Below are 17,987 nucleotides of genomic sequence, written 5' to 3'. Positions count from 1 at the left end.
TCACATCCACCCGATTTTTGGTGCATGGGAGCCCTCCATCACATGGCCCTGAGATGAAAGAGGTATTCGCAGCCATAGAGAAGCCAAAACTCACCTCTCTCTACACTTTCTTTCTCCAGGCCAATTACCAAATCAAGACGCTGGATCTCAGCCACAACCAGTTCTCTGATAAGGGAGGAGAGCACGTGGGCCAGATGCTGGGTGAGTCCCCCCGCGGAGGGAAGGGGCCAGCAAAGGAGAGGCACTTGGCAGACGGTTGCCTGTCAGGGCTGTATCTCCTGATTTTTATTGTTACTGACTGTTCAGATCATAAAGGGATGGAAGCCATGCCCCAAACACATCTTAAGTGGAACCAACACCTGGATGTGGGAAGTAAAACTTTACAAAGATTAGAAAAACAGATGAAGAAATAACTTGCTGACCTCAGGGAGGCTAAGGATGAGTAAATATGCACAGCAGGCGTAAACTGTAACAAAAACCATTCATCTGTTTGACAACAGTAAGTTTAAAACTTGCCTATGATAAAAGATATGGGACAATGTTAAAAGACAAGCAACAGATAGAGAGTACATATTTACAGCATCTTTATCATATACGAGATTTGTGTTCAGAATGTTGATAAAAGAGCCTATAGATCCATTGGACAATGATAAATACTCCCAATAAAACAATGGCCAAGGCATATGGATAGCGCAAAAAGAAAGCCAAATGCCTAAACTCTCTAGCAATTAGAGAAATGCAAAATAAAACAATGAAAAGCTCCCCCTTGTCATCTACCAAAGCTACAGAAATTTCAAGTGAGAGAATATCCAGTGCATTGAACCCAAGGGAGAAATAAGAATCCTCTGAAGCTGCCAGGTGAAGGCACTTTGGAGAGCAATGCGACAGTATTTAGTAAAATTGAAAATGTATATATTCTATGATAGAGCAATTCACCTGTGCATGTCTCAGAGAAGCTCTCACACGTACACAGAGAAAGTCTGAGGAGGCTCACTGTAGATTTGTTATAAGAGAAAAAAAAGAGGGGCGCCTGGGTGGCTCAGTCATTAAGCGTCTGCCTTCGGCTCAGGTCATGATCCCAGGGTCCTGGGATCGAGCCCCACATTGGGCTCCCTGCTCAGTGGGGAGTCTGCTTCTCCCTCTCCCACTCCCCCTGCTTGTGTTCCCTCTCTCGCTGTGTCTCTCTCTGTCAAATAAATAAATAAAATCATTAAAAAAAAGAGAGAGAGAAAAGAAAGAACCCTAAACATTCATTCCTGGGGAAATGAGTAGAAAAGGGGATCACTATTAGTGGGGGAGACGCTGCTTTAGGTGGGGTGGTGAGAAAAAGCCCCACAGGGAAGGTGGCTTCTTGTTGAAACCTGAATATCAAAGAAGAATCAGCCATGCCAGGTTCTGGAAGCACAGCATTCCAAGCTGAAGGAGCAGAGCCTGGCATGTCTGAGGAGGGGGACAGCTTGGCTGCAGCAGAGCAGGCAAGGGAGTGGGGAGGGGAGCAGGCAGGGGAGGGGAATGGAAGGAGGAGGTCACTGAGGTGGCCTGCAGCCACTCAGGTGGGGCTTGGTGGGCCATGACATGCATAAAGTCTGAATTTCATTCCCCACCCGATGAGAGGTCAGCGCAGGGTGTTAAATGTCGGGGAGTGACACGGTTTGATTTGCAGTTTTAGATACCGTTTTGTGAAGTTTTATGTAGTTTCATGAAGAACACAGCTGAGCACAACCAGACTCTTAAATACACAGAACAACCTGGTGGCTGCTGGGGCAGGGGCGGGGGGCATGGGTGAAATAGGTGGAGGGAATTGAGAGGTACAAACGTCCAGTTATAAAACAAGTAAATCATGGAGATGAGAAGTATAGCATAGAGAATACTGTCAATAATATTGTAATAGTGTTGTTTGGTGACAGATAGTGACTACAGTTGCCATAGTGAGTGCTAAGTAATGTATGGAATGGTTGGATTGATATGTCATACACCTGAAACTAACATAACATTGTATATTAATTACACTTTAATTTAAAAAAAAAAGAATGGAAGAAGGAAGGACAGTTAGGAGGCTAATGCAGCAGTCCAGGCAAGACAGGACCATAGCTGGAGCTGAGGGAGGAGGTGGTGATAGAGAGGAGTGGATGGATCCAGAACGGACTTTGGAAATAAAGCCAAAAGGACTTGCTGATGTGGAGAATGAAGGAAAGGAAGAGAGGAAGATACACACCTGGTTATTTTGTTTCAGGAACTGGTTGGATGGTGGTGCCATTTACTTAGATGGGAAAAAACTCGGGGAGTAACAGGTACAGAGGGACAGGGGTCAGGAGCCAAGACTTCCATTTTGGTCATGTGATGTTTGCCTTGTCCGTTTGACATCTATGGGGAGACGTCTGGTTTGCTATATGGATTTAGAGCTTGGTGAACAGGTCAGGACTGGAGATAGGCATCTGGGAGTTAGAGGCATTGCGACGTATTTAAAACCATGGGGCAAGAGGAGACCATCTAGGCAAGGAGTGTGGATGGAGTTAAGAAGGTGGCCATTGGACCACTCTGACACCTTTAGGTGTCCCAGAGGGGGAGGAGGAGCCTGAGCAGGAGTAGGTGGGGGAAGGTGAGGTATCAAGGAGCCAAGTAAGGGATGCTTTCAAGAAGGAGTCAGGTCTTGGCTGGGTCAAGTGCTGCTTAGAGGTCAAATAAGATGAGATCAGAAAAGTGACCACAGGACTCAGCAACATGAAGCTAATTGGTGACCTTGACAAGAGCTGTGTTAGTGAAGGAGGTGAGTGTGGAGACCTGACTGGAGGGAGCAGAATTGAAAATGGGATGCAAAGAAGTGAATGGCAATGTGGGCACCTCCAGGAGCCCCTCGGAGAGGAGGCTGGGGCAGAAAGATGGGTGACATGGAGGCAGGAAGTTTTGTAAAGACGGAAAATGCTGATAGGAAGAACAGAAGAAGAAACGGGTCGTGAGGAAGGAAGAAGAGATAATTGTGGGACAAAGTTCTTGAAAAGGTGGACAAAACAGAGGAGCATGGGGAAGGGAGGGAAAAATAAAACAAGACGAAATCAGAGAGGGAGAGAAACCATAAGACACTCTTAATCATAGGAAGCAAACAGGGTTGCTGGAGGGGAGGTGGAGGGGGATGGGATAACAGGGTGATGGGCAGTAAGGAGGGCACTTGATGCAGTGAGCACGGGGTGTTATATACAACTGATGACTCACTGGCCTCTACCTCTGAAACTAATAATACACTATATGTTAACTAATTGAATTTAAATAAAAAAAAAAAACAAAGGCTGGCAGCCATGGAGTGCGGAGCGAAGGGGCAGGGGTGGCCTCTGGGAGCAGTGCTGAGAGAGGGAGGGGCTGGAGGTGTGTGCCAGAGGCGCAGGTAGGCTGGCGGGGGGTGGGGGGTGGGCCGGTGGGGGGGTGGGGGGCAGAGCTCTCCCATCTCACTGCTGAGCAACATCTTCCCTGAGAGAGAGGGTCCAGGCTGACAGGTCAGAGGGGAGGAGCAAAGTGTACAAGCCTTGTGGGGCAATTTGAGTCCATCTGAAAACTGATTTTCAAATACTTTAAAACTAAATTTTAGGGGCACCTGGCTGGCTCACTTGGTGGAGCCTGCGACTCTTGATCTTGGGGTTGTGGGTTCGAGCCCCATGTTGGGTATAGAGATTACTTAAAAATAAAATCTTTTTTAAAACCCTAAATTTTGGGTGCCAGGGTGGCTCAGTCAGTTAAGCGTCTGCCTTCAGCTCAGGTCATGATCCCAGGGTCCTGGGACTGAGTCCTGCATCGGGCTCCCTGCTCAGCGAGGAGTCTGCTTCTCCCTCTCCCTCTACCCCTCCCCCCTGCTTGTGCTCTCTCTCTCTCTCTCAAATAAATAAATAAAATCTTTTTAAATAAATAAATAACCCTAAATTTTAAAACAACTTTAAAGTGAGACAGACTACCTCCTGTTTTAATGTGGTTATCATCATATTGTATGTGAGCTTTAAAAATATTTATTATTATTAAAGCTGCCAGTTATTAAATGGTTGCCACGTGATAGGCATCATGCTAGACATTGCACATCAGTTCCCTCCCAAAACCTTGTATGGGTTAATATCTCCATTTTTTTGTTTGTTTGTTTGTTTTTTGTTTTGGGGGGTTTTTTTTGTTTTTTTAAAGATTTTATTCATTTATTCGACAGAGAGAGACAGCGAGAGAGGGGACACAAGCAGGGGGAGTGGGAGAAGGAGAAGCAGGCTTCCTGCTGAGCTGGGAGCCCGATGTGGGATTCGATCCCAGGACCCCGGGACCATGACCTGAGCTGAAGGCAGACGCTTAACAACTGAGCCACCCAGGCACCCTAATATCTCCATTTTTACAGATAAGAAAACAGAAGTAAGGAAAGAATAAGTAGCTTGCTCAAGGTCACACAGCTAGTCAGGGGCGAGAACAGAACTTACATTTAAATTTTGCAGCCCTTGAAGAGATGCAGGTGTGCGTGGCATATTAAGTAAGGGAATTGGCAGAGAAGAGGGAGTAGGGGTAAGAAGAGAATGAAGGCGGGGGAAAGTTTGTTCTCAAAACAATATAAGGTGTTGTGCACTTTAGTTAAAGTACATCCTGGTAGTTGACTCAAGAGACACACAATCAGTACACAGCGCACTGAAAAGAAAATCGAGTAAAACATTTTCCTGGGTCTGAGGGCTGAAGGCACTGCCTCCCACCCAGTAAAGTTTCAAGAGTTCTTCAGCCTCTTCCCAACAGTGTCCTCAGCATATCTGCCCTCCCTCCGTAAAAATAAACATGATAATGTCTTTCAACAGGATGTTTTCCCCAACCCTATGTAGCACGTAAGCAAAAATATTTTTTAATATTTGTTTATTTATATATTTTAGAGTGAGAAAGAGCGGGGGGAAGGGCAGAGGGAGAGGGCGAGAGTCCTAAGCAGACTCTCTGCTGAGCGCAGAGCCCAAACCAGGGCTCGAACTCACACCCTGAGATCACGACCTGAGCTGAAACCAAGAGTCAGACACTTAAGGGACTACGCCACCCAGGGGCCCCCAAAATATTTTTAAGTTAAAAAAAATACAACTTCTATGCAAACCAGCTTCTAGATAAGCCTGATGCCTCACCACTTAGAACTGATGATGTCCCTAAAGCTTTCGGAGCCACCTCTGCTCCCATAGTTCTCCAAGAAAAACACATCACATGATGTAATACCCCTTCACAGCCTCTCCATGTAAATACAACCCCTGTGTTCCCCGCTATCTCTATTAGTTTATTGGTTGCATCATATTCTGCCAGATGGATGTTTATTATATACTTTACCCTTCCCCTGTGAGTCACGAATGTTACTTTTATAAGTAAGGCCATGATAAACACCTCAAGCATGGAACTCTTCTCATGTCCTGCACTGTCTCCTTAGGAAGCGTCTCAGAGGTGATGTTGCTTGTGTGATAGCAAAATATCTGTGGCCAGATCACATTTGCCAAATAGACTGTAGCAATTTGCTTGTCCCCTGCAATACAGGAGTAGGATTGTTTTACTACATTGTTGCCAGCACAGGGAATCCTCTTAAAATTTTGTGTTTAAATGAATAACTGAAAAATTATTGTCCCAGTGTCTTACTTCGCATGAACATTGAGTAGTCCTTATTCCCCAGTGCCATGGACATCTGTCAACTCTGAGAATGGGTTCTCTGGGATTTGGGAACACTAAGATGACTCCCTCCCTCCTCCAGCCCTCAATATAGGGCTCCAGTCACTGGATCTGAGCTGGAATCACTTCTGCATACGGGGAGCTGTGGCCTTGTGCAATGGTCTCTGGGTAAGGCAGTCTCTGGCAGTGGTGTGTGGAGTCCAGTGAGGACGTCCAGGGCCTCCCATCCTGCCATCTTGAACCTCTTCCTCATGACCCCATGGATGAGCGCACATGGAGCTCTCATCAAATGCTTTCCAGTTGTTAGCATCCCTCCCATAATTTCTGCATGTGCTTTATTCTTTAGTATAAATCCTACTTCAGCAAATTCACCTTGCTGGGGCCTCGGTGGCATCTTTGGGGATACTTCAAGAGGGCAATTTCCTTAGGGGGTCGGGAATGACCAGGTTCTGACTCCCTCCACTGGGAGGGATCTGGAAAGGTCTGGTGGAGCTCTCCCTCCGGGACACCACTGAGCACCCAGCTGGATGGCAGCAGGGGAGAGAAACCAGGGCCTGGTGGCTGGAAGAGTCACGCAGCCTTGATGCTAGTGCTGTTCTCTCCCCTCCCTGGAGGCTAATATGACCCTGCAGAAACTGGATCTCTCTATGAACGGCTTTGGGAACGAGGGGGCTACGGCCCTAGGGGAGGTCCTCAGACTCAACAACTCCCTGGTCTACCTAGACGTCAGCAGCAATGGCATCAGCAACGACGGAGTCTCCAGAATCAGCAAAGGGCTGGAGGTCAATGAGAGCCTCAAAGTTCTGAAGGTAAAGTCTTTACTTAAGCTGGGAATGGGCCGTTTTATGTGTGTGTCCGTGTGCATGTGTGCACTCATGTGTGTGTGCATGAATCCGTGTGCCTGCATCCGTGTATGTATCTCTGTGTGTGTCCATGTGTGTTCATCTGTGTGTGTGCATCCACGTGTGTGTCTATGCATCCTTGTGTTTGTGTCCATGTGCGTGCATCTGTGGGTGTGTCCCTGTGTCTGTGTGTGTCCGTGCATCCGTGTGTGTGTGTGTATTTGTGTGTGTTGGGGTGGGGGCAGCAGGGTGATGGGGCTGCATATTGCTGGAGAGAATTGTTGGGAAAATTCACCTTGTGTGTCACATGTGCATAGGTTCTTGACTATCTCTCTGCTCTAACCTTAGTGTCACCCTCTACGGTCACTGGGTGCCTGGTGTCATCTTCTAACCGGTCTTCCTTCCTCCCGCCTGGGTCTCCTCCAGACTCTGCTCCGCACTGAAGCCAGAGTGTGTGTTTTGAGCATAAGTCTGACTTTCACCCCCACCCCCATCTAGTCTCCTCCGGCTTAGACCCCCACATGGCTTCCTGTGGTTCAAACCCAGTTCTCTCATCCCGGTGTGCTTCTCCAGCCTCAGTTTACCTCACACTCTCCCTCGCTGTCCAGCCATGGTCTCGGGGGCTTCTTTCATCTCCCCCATCCCAGGCCCCGACTCTCCCTGTGGCTTCGGACTCAGCCTCCCCTGTAGTGCTCTCCCCCACTCCTCCCTGCACCTACCTGAGTCCCTGCCCCAGCTCAGCACGGCACTCCAGCAGCTGTCCTCACGGACTCTCAGATCTCAGCTCACCCCTTCACGCAGAACTTGCCAGGTTCCTTCTTAGACTCTGACTTCAGTGACTCGCTGACTGTCTGGTCACCCCCACTGGTGTGAGCTGCATGAGAGTAAAGACTGTGTTTGCTTCTGCCCATTATTATACCCCTTGTACCTATTGGCATATAGTAGATGCCCAATGAATGTCCATTAATGAATGAATGAATGAATACATCTTTCATTTTAAATTGATTGATAGGGGCACCTGGGTGGCTCAGTGGATTAAGCGTCTGCCTTTGGCTCAGGTCATGATCTCAGGGTCCTGGGATCGAGCCCCGCATCGGGCCCCCTGCCCTGCAGGGAGCCTGTTTCTCCCTCTCCCTGCCGCTTCCCCTGCTTGTGTGCTCTCTCTCTCTGTCAAATAAATACATAAAATCTTCAAAAATAAATAAATAGATTGGCTTATAGATGTCTCACATAGAAGCTCTTGGGCAGTTGGAAAACAGATGAAAGAGGAGACCTCCCATTACCAGTTTCCCTTCCTGGGGCTCCCACAGTGAGACAGGTGCATATCAGGTGGCTTGCTTCTTGCTCACGGCACAGCCCTCCAGCTCGGGCTTCACTCGCTCCACCTGTCAGATGAGAAAGCCGAGCCTACATGACCAGCTCAGGCCCTGCAGCTCCAGAGAGGCAAAGAAGTCAGCCCTCCCTGGCTTCCTACTGCAACTCCAAATTCCTCAAGATGTGGGGGTGATTCAGGGGGAGGCCACAGATGTGGGGGTGCTGGTGGAGAAGGATGGGAGTTAGAAATCAGTGACAACGAGCTGCCGTCTGAGAGGACAAGCACCTTAGAGCTGCAGAGAAGAAGCCAGCTTCCCAGCAGTGGAGGGAGCAGGGCGACCTGCTGGCTAGTGACCGCGAGAGCTGGGAGCGAGGTCTGGCCAGAGTGGGACGAAGAATAACTCAGAGAGACTGACTGATGCAGCCTGCCTGTGACTCAGCCTCCGTGGAACCATGAAGCCAAGGAAAGTTCCGAGCACCTGAATCGTAAAAGATTGAAACACTGCCTTAACAACATGGCAGTGGGGGTTTTCTCTAACTGATGGGGGTACTGGTGATTTTCACACTTTTTCTACCTCTTTTTGAATTTCTTGTATAGTGACCATGTGCCATTGCTTAAATGTTTAATTAAACCCATTGTCATGTGTTTAAATATATTTTAAATTTTTTTAATGTTTTAAAATGAAAGAAAAAAGTTTTAAACGCAACTTAAAACATACCTCTCAGTTTGGTCGTAGGTGGAAGCTGCATCGGTTTTGCCAGTGGAATGATCTCTTGTTTTCCACGTGGAGCACAGCCCTCCTTCCCCTACTCTTGGAAAAAATAAGGATCCCCCCAGGGAAGTGTGTCCATCAAAGGCTTCTTAGAAGCTAAGCCCTATGAAGTCTGTGTTTTCTCTCTTGAGTCTGTCAGAGCCCAGAAAACACCTGACACACAGTAGGTGCTCAATGAAAGTTCTGGCTGCCTCATCAAGACACCACCTGGCGGAAAGCCTTCGCTAATAATAACTAGCATTCATTTGCTGCTTACTATGTACCAAGCACTCCTTTGAATGTTTTGCTTGAATTAATTTATTGGATCCTCAGAGTGGCCCTAAGCGATAGGTCCCCAGTGGTCAGGGAATTGACCCAAGGCCAGAAAACTAGTAAGCAGAGCCACTGGGCTCCATGTTCTTTGCTGTTAACCTCTACCCCAAGCTTCAGTGGCTCTCAGCTACATTAGGATACTACCCTGGGTACGCAGCTAGGCCTGCATGGTCCCTGTGATCTGGCCCATCCTAGCTCTATGGCCTTGTTCTTTCTGCTCCTGTTCACGAAATGTTTGCTATTGCCCAAACACCTCTGCACCTTTGCACTTGCCTGCCCTTGTCTACTTTGGTGCATCTCACTCTCTCCTCTGGTCCTGCCCCCTGCTTCTTCCAGACCAGAAGAATCCCCATTAGTTCTGCAAGGCTTAGCTCAAGTGTCCCCTCCACCGTGCTGGATGTCCTTTTCCTGGCTCCTGCAGTACCAGCATGTGCCTCTGTCACTGCCCTCACCGAACTTCTGATGCCGTTTACTCCTTTGCCTGTGGCCCCCTCTAGAGTGTAAGCTACGTGAGGGCAGAGACCTTGTCCTGTCTGCCTGCGCAACCCTTAGCACGTTTCCCAATAACCGGCACATGGTAGGTTTGCTGAACGGATGGATGGATGGATGGATGAGCAGTGATGGACAAGCAGATGGATGACTGGACAAACAGGGAGACAGGTGCTTACAGAGAAATCTGGGTGGAAGATAGAGATGATGATTTGATGGGAAGAAATGGAAGCCATGCTCTGAGCCAGGCTCTCCTGTCCCCATCTCATCCTCCTCCGGTCTTGCCCCTCCTCCCACAGCTTTTCCTGAACCCTATGAGTATGGATGGGGCTGTTTTACTTATCCTGTCCATCAAGAGGAACCCCAAATCCAAGATGGAAGAGATCGACATTTCCGTGAGTGATCAGATGGTGGTTGCTCGCACCAGGGCCCACACCAGTTACCACGGCCACGCACGCCATGTGGGCAGTTACCACAGCCACGCTGGGTGGGCAGGCACCAACAGCTCTGTCCCTTACACCAATGCTCCACCATAGGGTCACTCCTTTTGGAGTACAACTTGGCCCTCTCTTGGGGTCCGTTTCGCAGGAGTAGCCCTTCCGTCGATAACTTTATGGTGTGAAATCCCAGACCAGAGCCCAAGTGGGTCTGGGAGCAGAAACAGCAGAGACAGAGGTGGGACCCCCCGAGCAGCATTTGTTCACTGCCAGCCCTGCTCATGGACAGCCCTGGGTCCCAGAACGGTTCCAGAATCACAGAACTTTTAGAATCTGCATATTAACACATGTACAAATTTTGTATTCCATGACATGGCCTCCTGAGAGTAGAATGTAAGGGTAAACGCCCTAATGGAGGAGGAAGGCCCAAGGAGGGGACTTCACTGGACCAGGTGTTCTTGCCTGGATCATCAGACAGGTGGTAGCTGGCCCACCACTTTATACTGGTTTTCCCCTCAAAGTGATCTCTGCTCCACTCATCTGGCCCCACTCTGGGAGGTAGGTAGAATGGACTCATGCCCCAGAGCTATCGTGAACAAAGTACCACACTCCGGGGTGGGGGTGGGGGGCTCAAACAATAGAAGTATATTATCTCACAGTTCTGTGAACTAAAGCCCAAGATCAAGGTGTTGGCAGGATTGTTTCCTTTGGAGGACTGCAAGGAAGAATGGGTTCGATGCTTCTCCCAGCTTCTGGTCATTTGTTGGCAATCTTGGATGTTCCTTGGCTTGTAGGAGCATCACCCTGAGTTCTGCCTTCAGCTTTAGATGGCGTTCTCCTTGTGTGCATATCTGTCTTCTGTATCCAAATGCCCCTTTTTAGAAGGACACCAGTCATAGCGGATTAGGGCCCACCCCACTGACCTCATCTTAACTCAATCATCTAAAAAGACCCTATTTCGGGGCACCCGGGTGGCTCAGTCATTAAGCGGCTGCCTTCGGCTCAGGTGGTGGTCCCAGGGTCCTGGGATCGAGCCCTGCATCAGGCTCCAGTCTCCCTGCTCGGCGGAGAGCCTGCTTCTCCCTCTCCCTCTCTCTGCTGCTCTGCCTACTTGTGCTCTCTGTCTCTGTGTTAAACAAATAAATAAAAATCTTTAAAAATTAAAAATAAATAAATAAATAAATAAAAAGACCGTATTTCCAAATAAGGTCACCTTCACAGGTACGGGGGATTAGGACTTCAATATCTTTTTGGTGGGAACACAGTTCAACCCATAACAAGAACTTTTCCTCATTTTCCCCTTTTATATATAAGGAAACTGAACCAGAGAGGTTAGATAACTTGCCCAGGACCACATAGGCAAGCGAGAAACACGACAAAGGGTAAACCCAGGGTTTCTGCCTCTTACTCTAGAGTTCTATAAAGGGACAGTGTTAAAGTCATGTTACATTATTTTAATGCCACACAAATATGATATTTTGCTAAGCTCTTAAAGCCTTGCAATAATATCAGTGATGGTATTTTGTTGTTTTTTTTTTAAAGATTATTTATTTATTTATTTGAGAGAGAGAATGAGATAGAGAGAGAGAGCACGAGCAGGGGGAGGGTCAGAGGGAGAAGCAGACTCCCCACTGAGCAGGGAGCCCGATGTGGGACTTGATCCCGGGACTCCAAGATCATGACCTGAGCCGAAGTCAGTCGCTTAACCAACTGAGCCACCCAGGCGCCCTCAGTGATGGTATTTTGAATATTTAAGCTCAAACTCCTTGGAACTAAATAATAAGTAAAATTTGGACTTAGGTTTGCCACAGATTATAAAACATTAGAAAAACATACTTGCTTTTCTTTTCATTTTGTTCTCTTCCCCTTGCTCCCTGCCCCTAGGCTCCTCTTTTTGCTCATGGTCTTTCTCCTCAGGGGCCTTCTGTCCGCCCTCATCCTACAGCTCTGGCCTTGCACCCCTCATGCTGCCTTAACCCACACCCCACCCCGCCTCTGGAGCTCAGTTACACGTTCAGATTTTGTTGGCATTTGCTCTCCCCCTACCCAGGGCAGGTTGGAAGGCATGCCCTCAGGCACTGTCTTGGTGTCTGAGGGAACATTAGAAGTGGTGCTGTTCGGCTAACCCCAGGTGGTGCACGACCCCATGAGCTGGGATCACACTGCCACCTTACAAGCCTACCAGCACAGACAGGTCTGAATTAGACTTTTCCTTCCCTTTCGTCATCTCTCCTGATTTAACTCTAAACAGTGTTGGAATCCCTTCATTGTAGATGAACTTTCTCTAGAACTTTCTCTAGAATATCTACAAATCGGGATGAGGTAAGCCTGCAGCCCTTAAGCATGGGTTTAATTATTTGAAGTGGCAAATAATTCTTCACAACCACATCTGAGGAATGAAGCAGGCTGACCAAACCAGGGAAGGCCAGCTTTGGTCAAACACTGCTTCAGAGAACACGTCTTCTCCTGTGGCCTATAACCCAGCTCTGAGGGCACCTCCAAAAGGCGCATTTCCAGTGGGTTTTGAACCAGGAAAGGGTGGTTGGGATGAGGAATCCTCTTCCAGGGCACCTGCTCCAAAGACCAATATGGTGTAGAAATGGACATTTCAGGGCATTTGCCTGGAGACCAGTCTCCTAACCCCATAGCTGTGTCTCATCTGTCACACACAGAAACTGATGCTCACCATCTGAGAGCTGAACTGATAGTATGTGACAGGCTACCAGCCCTCAGCTAGAACATCTGATCGAAATCACGTGCAAACCTTACAAGTCAAATTGCAAGCTCTAAGAAAGGTCAACTACCCCAGTCTAGGAGCAGCACTGCAGAACAAGCTGGAAAAGACAAAAAAAAAAGCTCTGCCTTTGGCTTGGATGGGCCTGCTGGTCTGCAGGGGGAGGTGCGGGAGGGAGTAGGGGGGTGGAGATGGTACAACGGCGGCGATGCCTTCCTCATGATGGGTCCCTTCTCTTCCCACCTCAGAATGTGCTGGTGTCTGAGCAGTTCCTAAAAATATTGGATGGGGTGTGTGCCATCCACCCCCAGCTGGATGTGATATACAAGTCAGTGCAAGGCTTCTCTGCCAAGAAAGCACTCCTCCAGTGGACAAACCCCATGAAATTGATCCAGGTGAGCCCTTGCCTTCCTCTTGGAGACCCCAAAGACCAAGAGTCCCCTCTCCCCAAAAGCGTCTGCACAATCCTCTCTGACAAGGAATGTCTCTCGGACATGGAATATTCCTTGTGGATGTTGGATCCCCTCAGCAGTGCTTCCCAGCTTCCAGAGGAAGGGGCGATCTGGGAAAGGGCTGAAGTGGGCGGGGCTTGGAACAGGATGGTTTCTACCAGCCAGGCTCCTCTGCTTGCTAGTGTACGACCAAAGGCAAGTCACTGTGCTCTCTGGGCCCCAGTCTCTTCACCTGGAAAATGGGTAGAACAACAGGACTCACGCCGGGAGGGCTGCTGTGGAGATCCAATTCTGTTACACACAAATGCCTGGCCAATAATAAGCACCCAACAAATGCAAGCTCTTGCCAGTAGCTGGTAAGGATGCCAAGACACCCCTGTGGTGAGGACAGCTATTTGGTGGCTTCAGCTAAAGAGGGACCCTCAGGTCCTTTCTGTCTTGTGGTCACCTGCTCCCAGCTGAAGTCTCAGATCACAGGAGGCAGATGTAACCATGGAAATGAAAAATCAGACAGTTTTAGAGCTGCAAGGGTGCTCATCTGGTCTGATCACCCCACAGAGTAGTGCCCAGGACAGGCTGGTGTTCCTATTCCTGGCTCTCCCCGGTGGCAGGGTTGACCAGCCTCTGCTGGATGCACACTGGGTGCCATCTGTGGTGATACCATGCAGATGTGGGTTCTACAGGGTGTGTGCTGCTGGGGCTGCTTCCCGCTCCTTGGTTGGTCTGCTCTGTGCCTTAGCTTCCAGGACTAGATAGAAGAGCTCTGCATGAGTATTATTGTTGTGTGGAAAGTTCTAGAAGGCAAGGGGGTTATCAAGTATCTTCACGGGTCAGATGACATCAGATGGAACCAAGAAGAAACCTGTTTCGCAAGGGGAGCGGGATGCTCCAGGGAACAGGAATGGAGTTCTCAGATGCAAAGTGGGGGTCCCACCCTGTGTTTAAAACAGCATAGAAATCTCTAAGAATCTCATAAGAATCTCAGATTAGAGACCAAACCAGATGTGCAATGCAAAACACAGTCCTTCCCCTCAGGGGGGCCAACAATCTGGTTGGGAAGATGGGACAGATGCAGTAACTTCTCAAAGATATATGATAAATAATAACTGAGTGACAAACGCAGCAAATATCATCAAAGTCCAGAGTAGAGGCCACTGTGGGATTAGGCAAAGAAAAAAGGATACGTCCTGGGGAAGGGCCTTGAAGAGCAGAAAGGATTCAGGTGAGCGACAGCAACAGGGAGGGAGCTCTGGGGATAGGATTCCCACCAGCAAAGGAGCAGGGGGGGTGGTACACACAGTGTGCTTGGGGGATGGGCAGGACCACGTGGTTCCAGCAGAAGAACCACACGGTTCCAGGTTCCTGCAAAGCCTGGAAGTCAAGGCTGCACAGGGAGGCTAGGGCTGGATATGGCTCAGTGTTGGGGTTGGATTCCACAGGGAGCAGGGAGCCAGCGATAGTGGCTGAGAAGTGGGTAATGTGAATCCAGCAGGACTGAGGAATAATTTTTCAGGCAATGGAGAGGAAATGAACTGAAGGGGGTAAAGATGAGAGTGGAAACGCCAACGAGGACACTATGGTAGTATTCTAGGTATGATAACTAGTATTCTAGAATGGTGCCTTGCCTGAGAGTGGGAATGGAAGTGGAGAGACAGATGTAGGAGATACCATTATGGGGCACCTCCAAGATTTGGTGAATGGTTGGGTACATGGTACATGCGTAGGAGGGTGCGAGTGTGTGTGTGTGTGTGTGTGTGTGTGTGTGTGTGTGTGCTGGGAGAAGGAAGGCCTGTGATGATAGGAGAGAACCAAAGATAATCCCAAAAGTTCAAGCCCAAGGGACTAAAATAAAGGTGATGACATTGGCAGGGGTAGGGAAGTCCTCTCTAGCCCCACCCTCTCTGTCCACCCCTCCCAGCTGGTTCTCCAACATTTGAGCCCCCCTGGATTTCTCCCTGTTTCTCTACACCAGTTCTCGCTCAACCCCAGGCCTGTGCACACGCACATTCCTCTGCCTGGAACACCCTTCCTCCTGCCTTCTGTGTCTCACTCATTCCTACACTTCCTCTAGGTCTCTACTCAAGTTCATGTCCTTGGGCAACCCTTCCAGACTCCCTAGTCAGGAGTAGCTAGGCCGTCTCTGAACTCCTCCAGGGCAGGAGCAATGATGGGTCTTATCACTAGCACCTACCGAAGCAACAAGCCCTTCTTGCGCTGGTCAAAGTTCTTGTTGCTGAGCACACAATCCACTCCGGCTGGGTTAAACAAAGAGGGATATATGACCAGAGACAGACCCCAGAAACATTGAAGGGGGCTGAAGAAACAGATTCTTGGTTTAGGTTCCAGAAATGGCTCCCCAAATCCCCCATGTGGGCTGCCAGGGTGATGGCTGCTTCTGCTATGATCGGGAGGCTGCCCAGTGGGGATCACCCGCTGAATCAGGACCGGCCCCCAGCTGCATCCGGCCTGCTCCCTCCAAATCAGACCTCCCACACAAGCCGCCCCTGGGTGCTTGGTGAAACGCATCCCACTCCGACGCCTAGCTGAAAGGGGGTTTGGGGAATGTCGACATTTGGCTCTGCAGCATCTGCACTGTACAGGGGCGTGCTGTGGAGGGAGGGGAGGCATGTCGGCTCACCCGTGGGGTCCGCCACAGTGCTTACAACCGCCGACAGGGTCGAGCTGCCCGAGCGTCACCTGGGACGTGATGGATTGAGGTGCCAGTGGGTGTCAGCACGGACTTGTGAGCAGCTGTTGAGGATGCAGAAGTAGGGTCCCCCTGGGGGGAGAGGCAGTGCACCCCAGAGGGCAAAGTGTGGGGAAAGAAGAGCAGGGGATGGAGGACTGGTCCCTGAGGAGTTCCTCAGTGAGCACGGTTATCTGCAGGAATATCTATCAATCTGGCTGGGCCTTGAGGGCCTTTTGAGAGTGGGAGGGGAAGAGAAACATAAAGATACTTAGAAAGGACCCCAAAAGAATGTTTTAATGATACTGAAAAGGTGTTCACAATGTATTAGTACAGTGCATTTTATAAAAGAGTATGTACGATAGAAAGATGATGGATGGATGGAAAGATAGGTAATAGATGATAGATGAAAGATAGATGAAAGATAGATAGATAGATAGATAGATAGATAGATAGATAGATGATAGATAGAAAGAACAAACAACAGAGACTCTAATCCTTCCTTCTTTGGAGGCGCATGGCAATCCTGCTCCGTGGAGTGGGGGCTCCCGGACACTGAGCAAACCCAGAGCCATCACGGCATGCAGCTCCGTGCAGGGCTCTTGGGCTTAGGCGACTGCTAACCCACAGGAGACTCGCGCCCCCCAGGCTGCCTCTTACAGCTCCCCTGCACTTGCCAGGCCGCCCTTGGGTGGAAGGTGGCCGTGGGGGGTGAGGGGTGGAGGGTGGTGAATAGAGGTTATAAAGTCAAGTACGTGCTCCCGGTGTCGCCTGCTTCTCTCAGAGCTACGCCGACCAGCACAGAATCACAGTCGTGGACTTCTTCAGGAGCTTGAACCCTAAAGGACTGATGACGATGCCTGTGGGCGACTTCCGGAAAGCTATGATACAGGTGTGCTGGCCCTGTGGCTACAGCCAGGGTGTGTGTGTGTGTCTGTCTGTCTGTCCGTGTGTCTGTGTGTGTCCGTGTGTCTGTCTGGGGGCGGGGGCTGCAGAGCGGTGGGCAGAGAGCTGGGCTGACCTTGCCCGGCCCCCCCGCCCCCCCCTCCGCCCCCCGACCCCTTCAGCAGGACAAGGTCCCCGTAGACCTGTACCAAGTCAGGGAGCTGGTAAAGAAGCTGGATGACAAGAGAGGCGGGGTGAACTTCAGGTCAGTCCGCCCCCCCCACCCCCCCACCCCCCCATCTCCCACCTCCCCCGAAGCAGCGCTCCCTGGAGGCTCCCGCGAGCTGCCCTCCGCCTCAGCTTCCCCTCAGCCATGGGCTGCTGGCTGCGGGGCCAGACTCTGGGGACACAGTGGGGTGACCCAGGGGAGCACGTGGCTAGGCCCCGGTGCGGTGAGAGGGGTCTGCAGGTCCCCCGGGAGCCCAGAGGGGAGGACGGCAGGGCCAGGAGCTGCCCTGGGAAGCCGCGGGCCACTTAGCTCCGCGGGGGGGGGGGGGGGGGGGGGACGTGGGCTCCGCCCCTTAAAGAGACAGGCAAGCGCCGGGGTAGCCGTCCCTAGGGAGCCCTTGCCACGGCCTCTCACAGGGCCCAATAGCCACTGTCCTCGCCCGCACACGGCGACGGACACTGAGCTTTGGAGGAGGGCAGCACAGAAGCTCAGTGCGCCCACAGAACAGGGCACCTGGTCTGTGTGGTTCCTGAAGCTGCTCCACCGAGCTGCACCTCCTCGCCGAGGCCTGCGGGTTGGACCCCCGTCTGGCCCTGCGGCTTTGTGTCTTGCAGTGTCCTTAGGGAGCTCTGTCCGAGGGATCCCCTCTGGCCCTGCCCCACGAGCCTTCCCCGGCTACCTCTGTCCTGTGCCCCGATCAGCGTGCTTGCGTGTGATAGAGGGGTTTAAACGTGGGCTCCGAGGCTAGACCACCCGAGTCCCAAGCCCAGCTCCACTCCCGGGCAAGTTACCCAATCTCCCTGGGCTTCAGTTTCCCCATCTGTACTATGAAGCTAATAATAGTACCCATGGCAGCCCAGTTTTTGAGGACTAAGTGGGTGAACGCCTGTAAAACATTTAGAACATTACCTGGCATGTGGTAGGCTCAAAGGACACATATGTTTTCTTATATATTATTTTACCCTCACAAACACACAGGTTCTTATTTATCATAAATAGAAGCATGTTATCACATTCCTCTGAACTTGCTTTGCCTTCCAGGATGTCTTGGCAATCTTTCCACGTCTGTACATTTAGATCCATCTCCATCTTTTTTAAATGCCATGTGCTATAGCACAGAATTCGCATTATTGAGTCTCATTTTTATGGACGTTTAAGTTATTTCCATTGTTTTGCTACTACAAATAAGACTGTAAC

The 17,987-nt window shown here is 50.1% G+C and overlaps 1 protein-coding gene across 1 annotated transcript in view; it reads left to right on the top strand.

The window, feature by feature from the left end:
- The window catches only part of LRRC74A (leucine rich repeat containing 74A), a 31,807-nt gene extending 14,394 nt beyond the window's left edge, over positions 1 to 17,413 (top strand). The window contains exons 7-14 of the mRNA XM_034993013.1: positions 120 to 201; positions 5,720 to 5,805; positions 6,252 to 6,446; positions 9,667 to 9,762; positions 12,787 to 12,933; positions 16,461 to 16,568; positions 16,744 to 16,826; positions 17,326 to 17,413. Of these exons, the coding sequence (XP_034848904.1) occupies positions 120 to 201; positions 5,720 to 5,805; positions 6,252 to 6,446; positions 9,667 to 9,762; positions 12,787 to 12,933; positions 16,461 to 16,568; positions 16,744 to 16,826; positions 17,326 to 17,413 (885 nt within the window). The remainder of the gene's footprint in view (positions 1 to 119; positions 202 to 5,719; positions 5,806 to 6,251; positions 6,447 to 9,666; positions 9,763 to 12,786; positions 12,934 to 16,460; positions 16,569 to 16,743; positions 16,827 to 17,325) is intronic.
- The last annotated feature ends 574 nt before the right edge of the window (positions 17,414 to 17,987 follow it).

The sequence above is a fragment of the Mirounga leonina genome, unplaced genomic scaffold, assembly GCF_011800145.1.
Source record: "Mirounga leonina isolate KUSES-001 unplaced genomic scaffold, KU_Mleo_1.0 Mir_82, whole genome shotgun sequence".
NCBI lineage: Eukaryota > Metazoa > Chordata > Mammalia > Carnivora > Phocidae > Mirounga > Mirounga leonina.
Note: the sequence above shows the minus strand (reverse complement) of the source record. Positions and strands in the feature narration are given on the sequence as shown.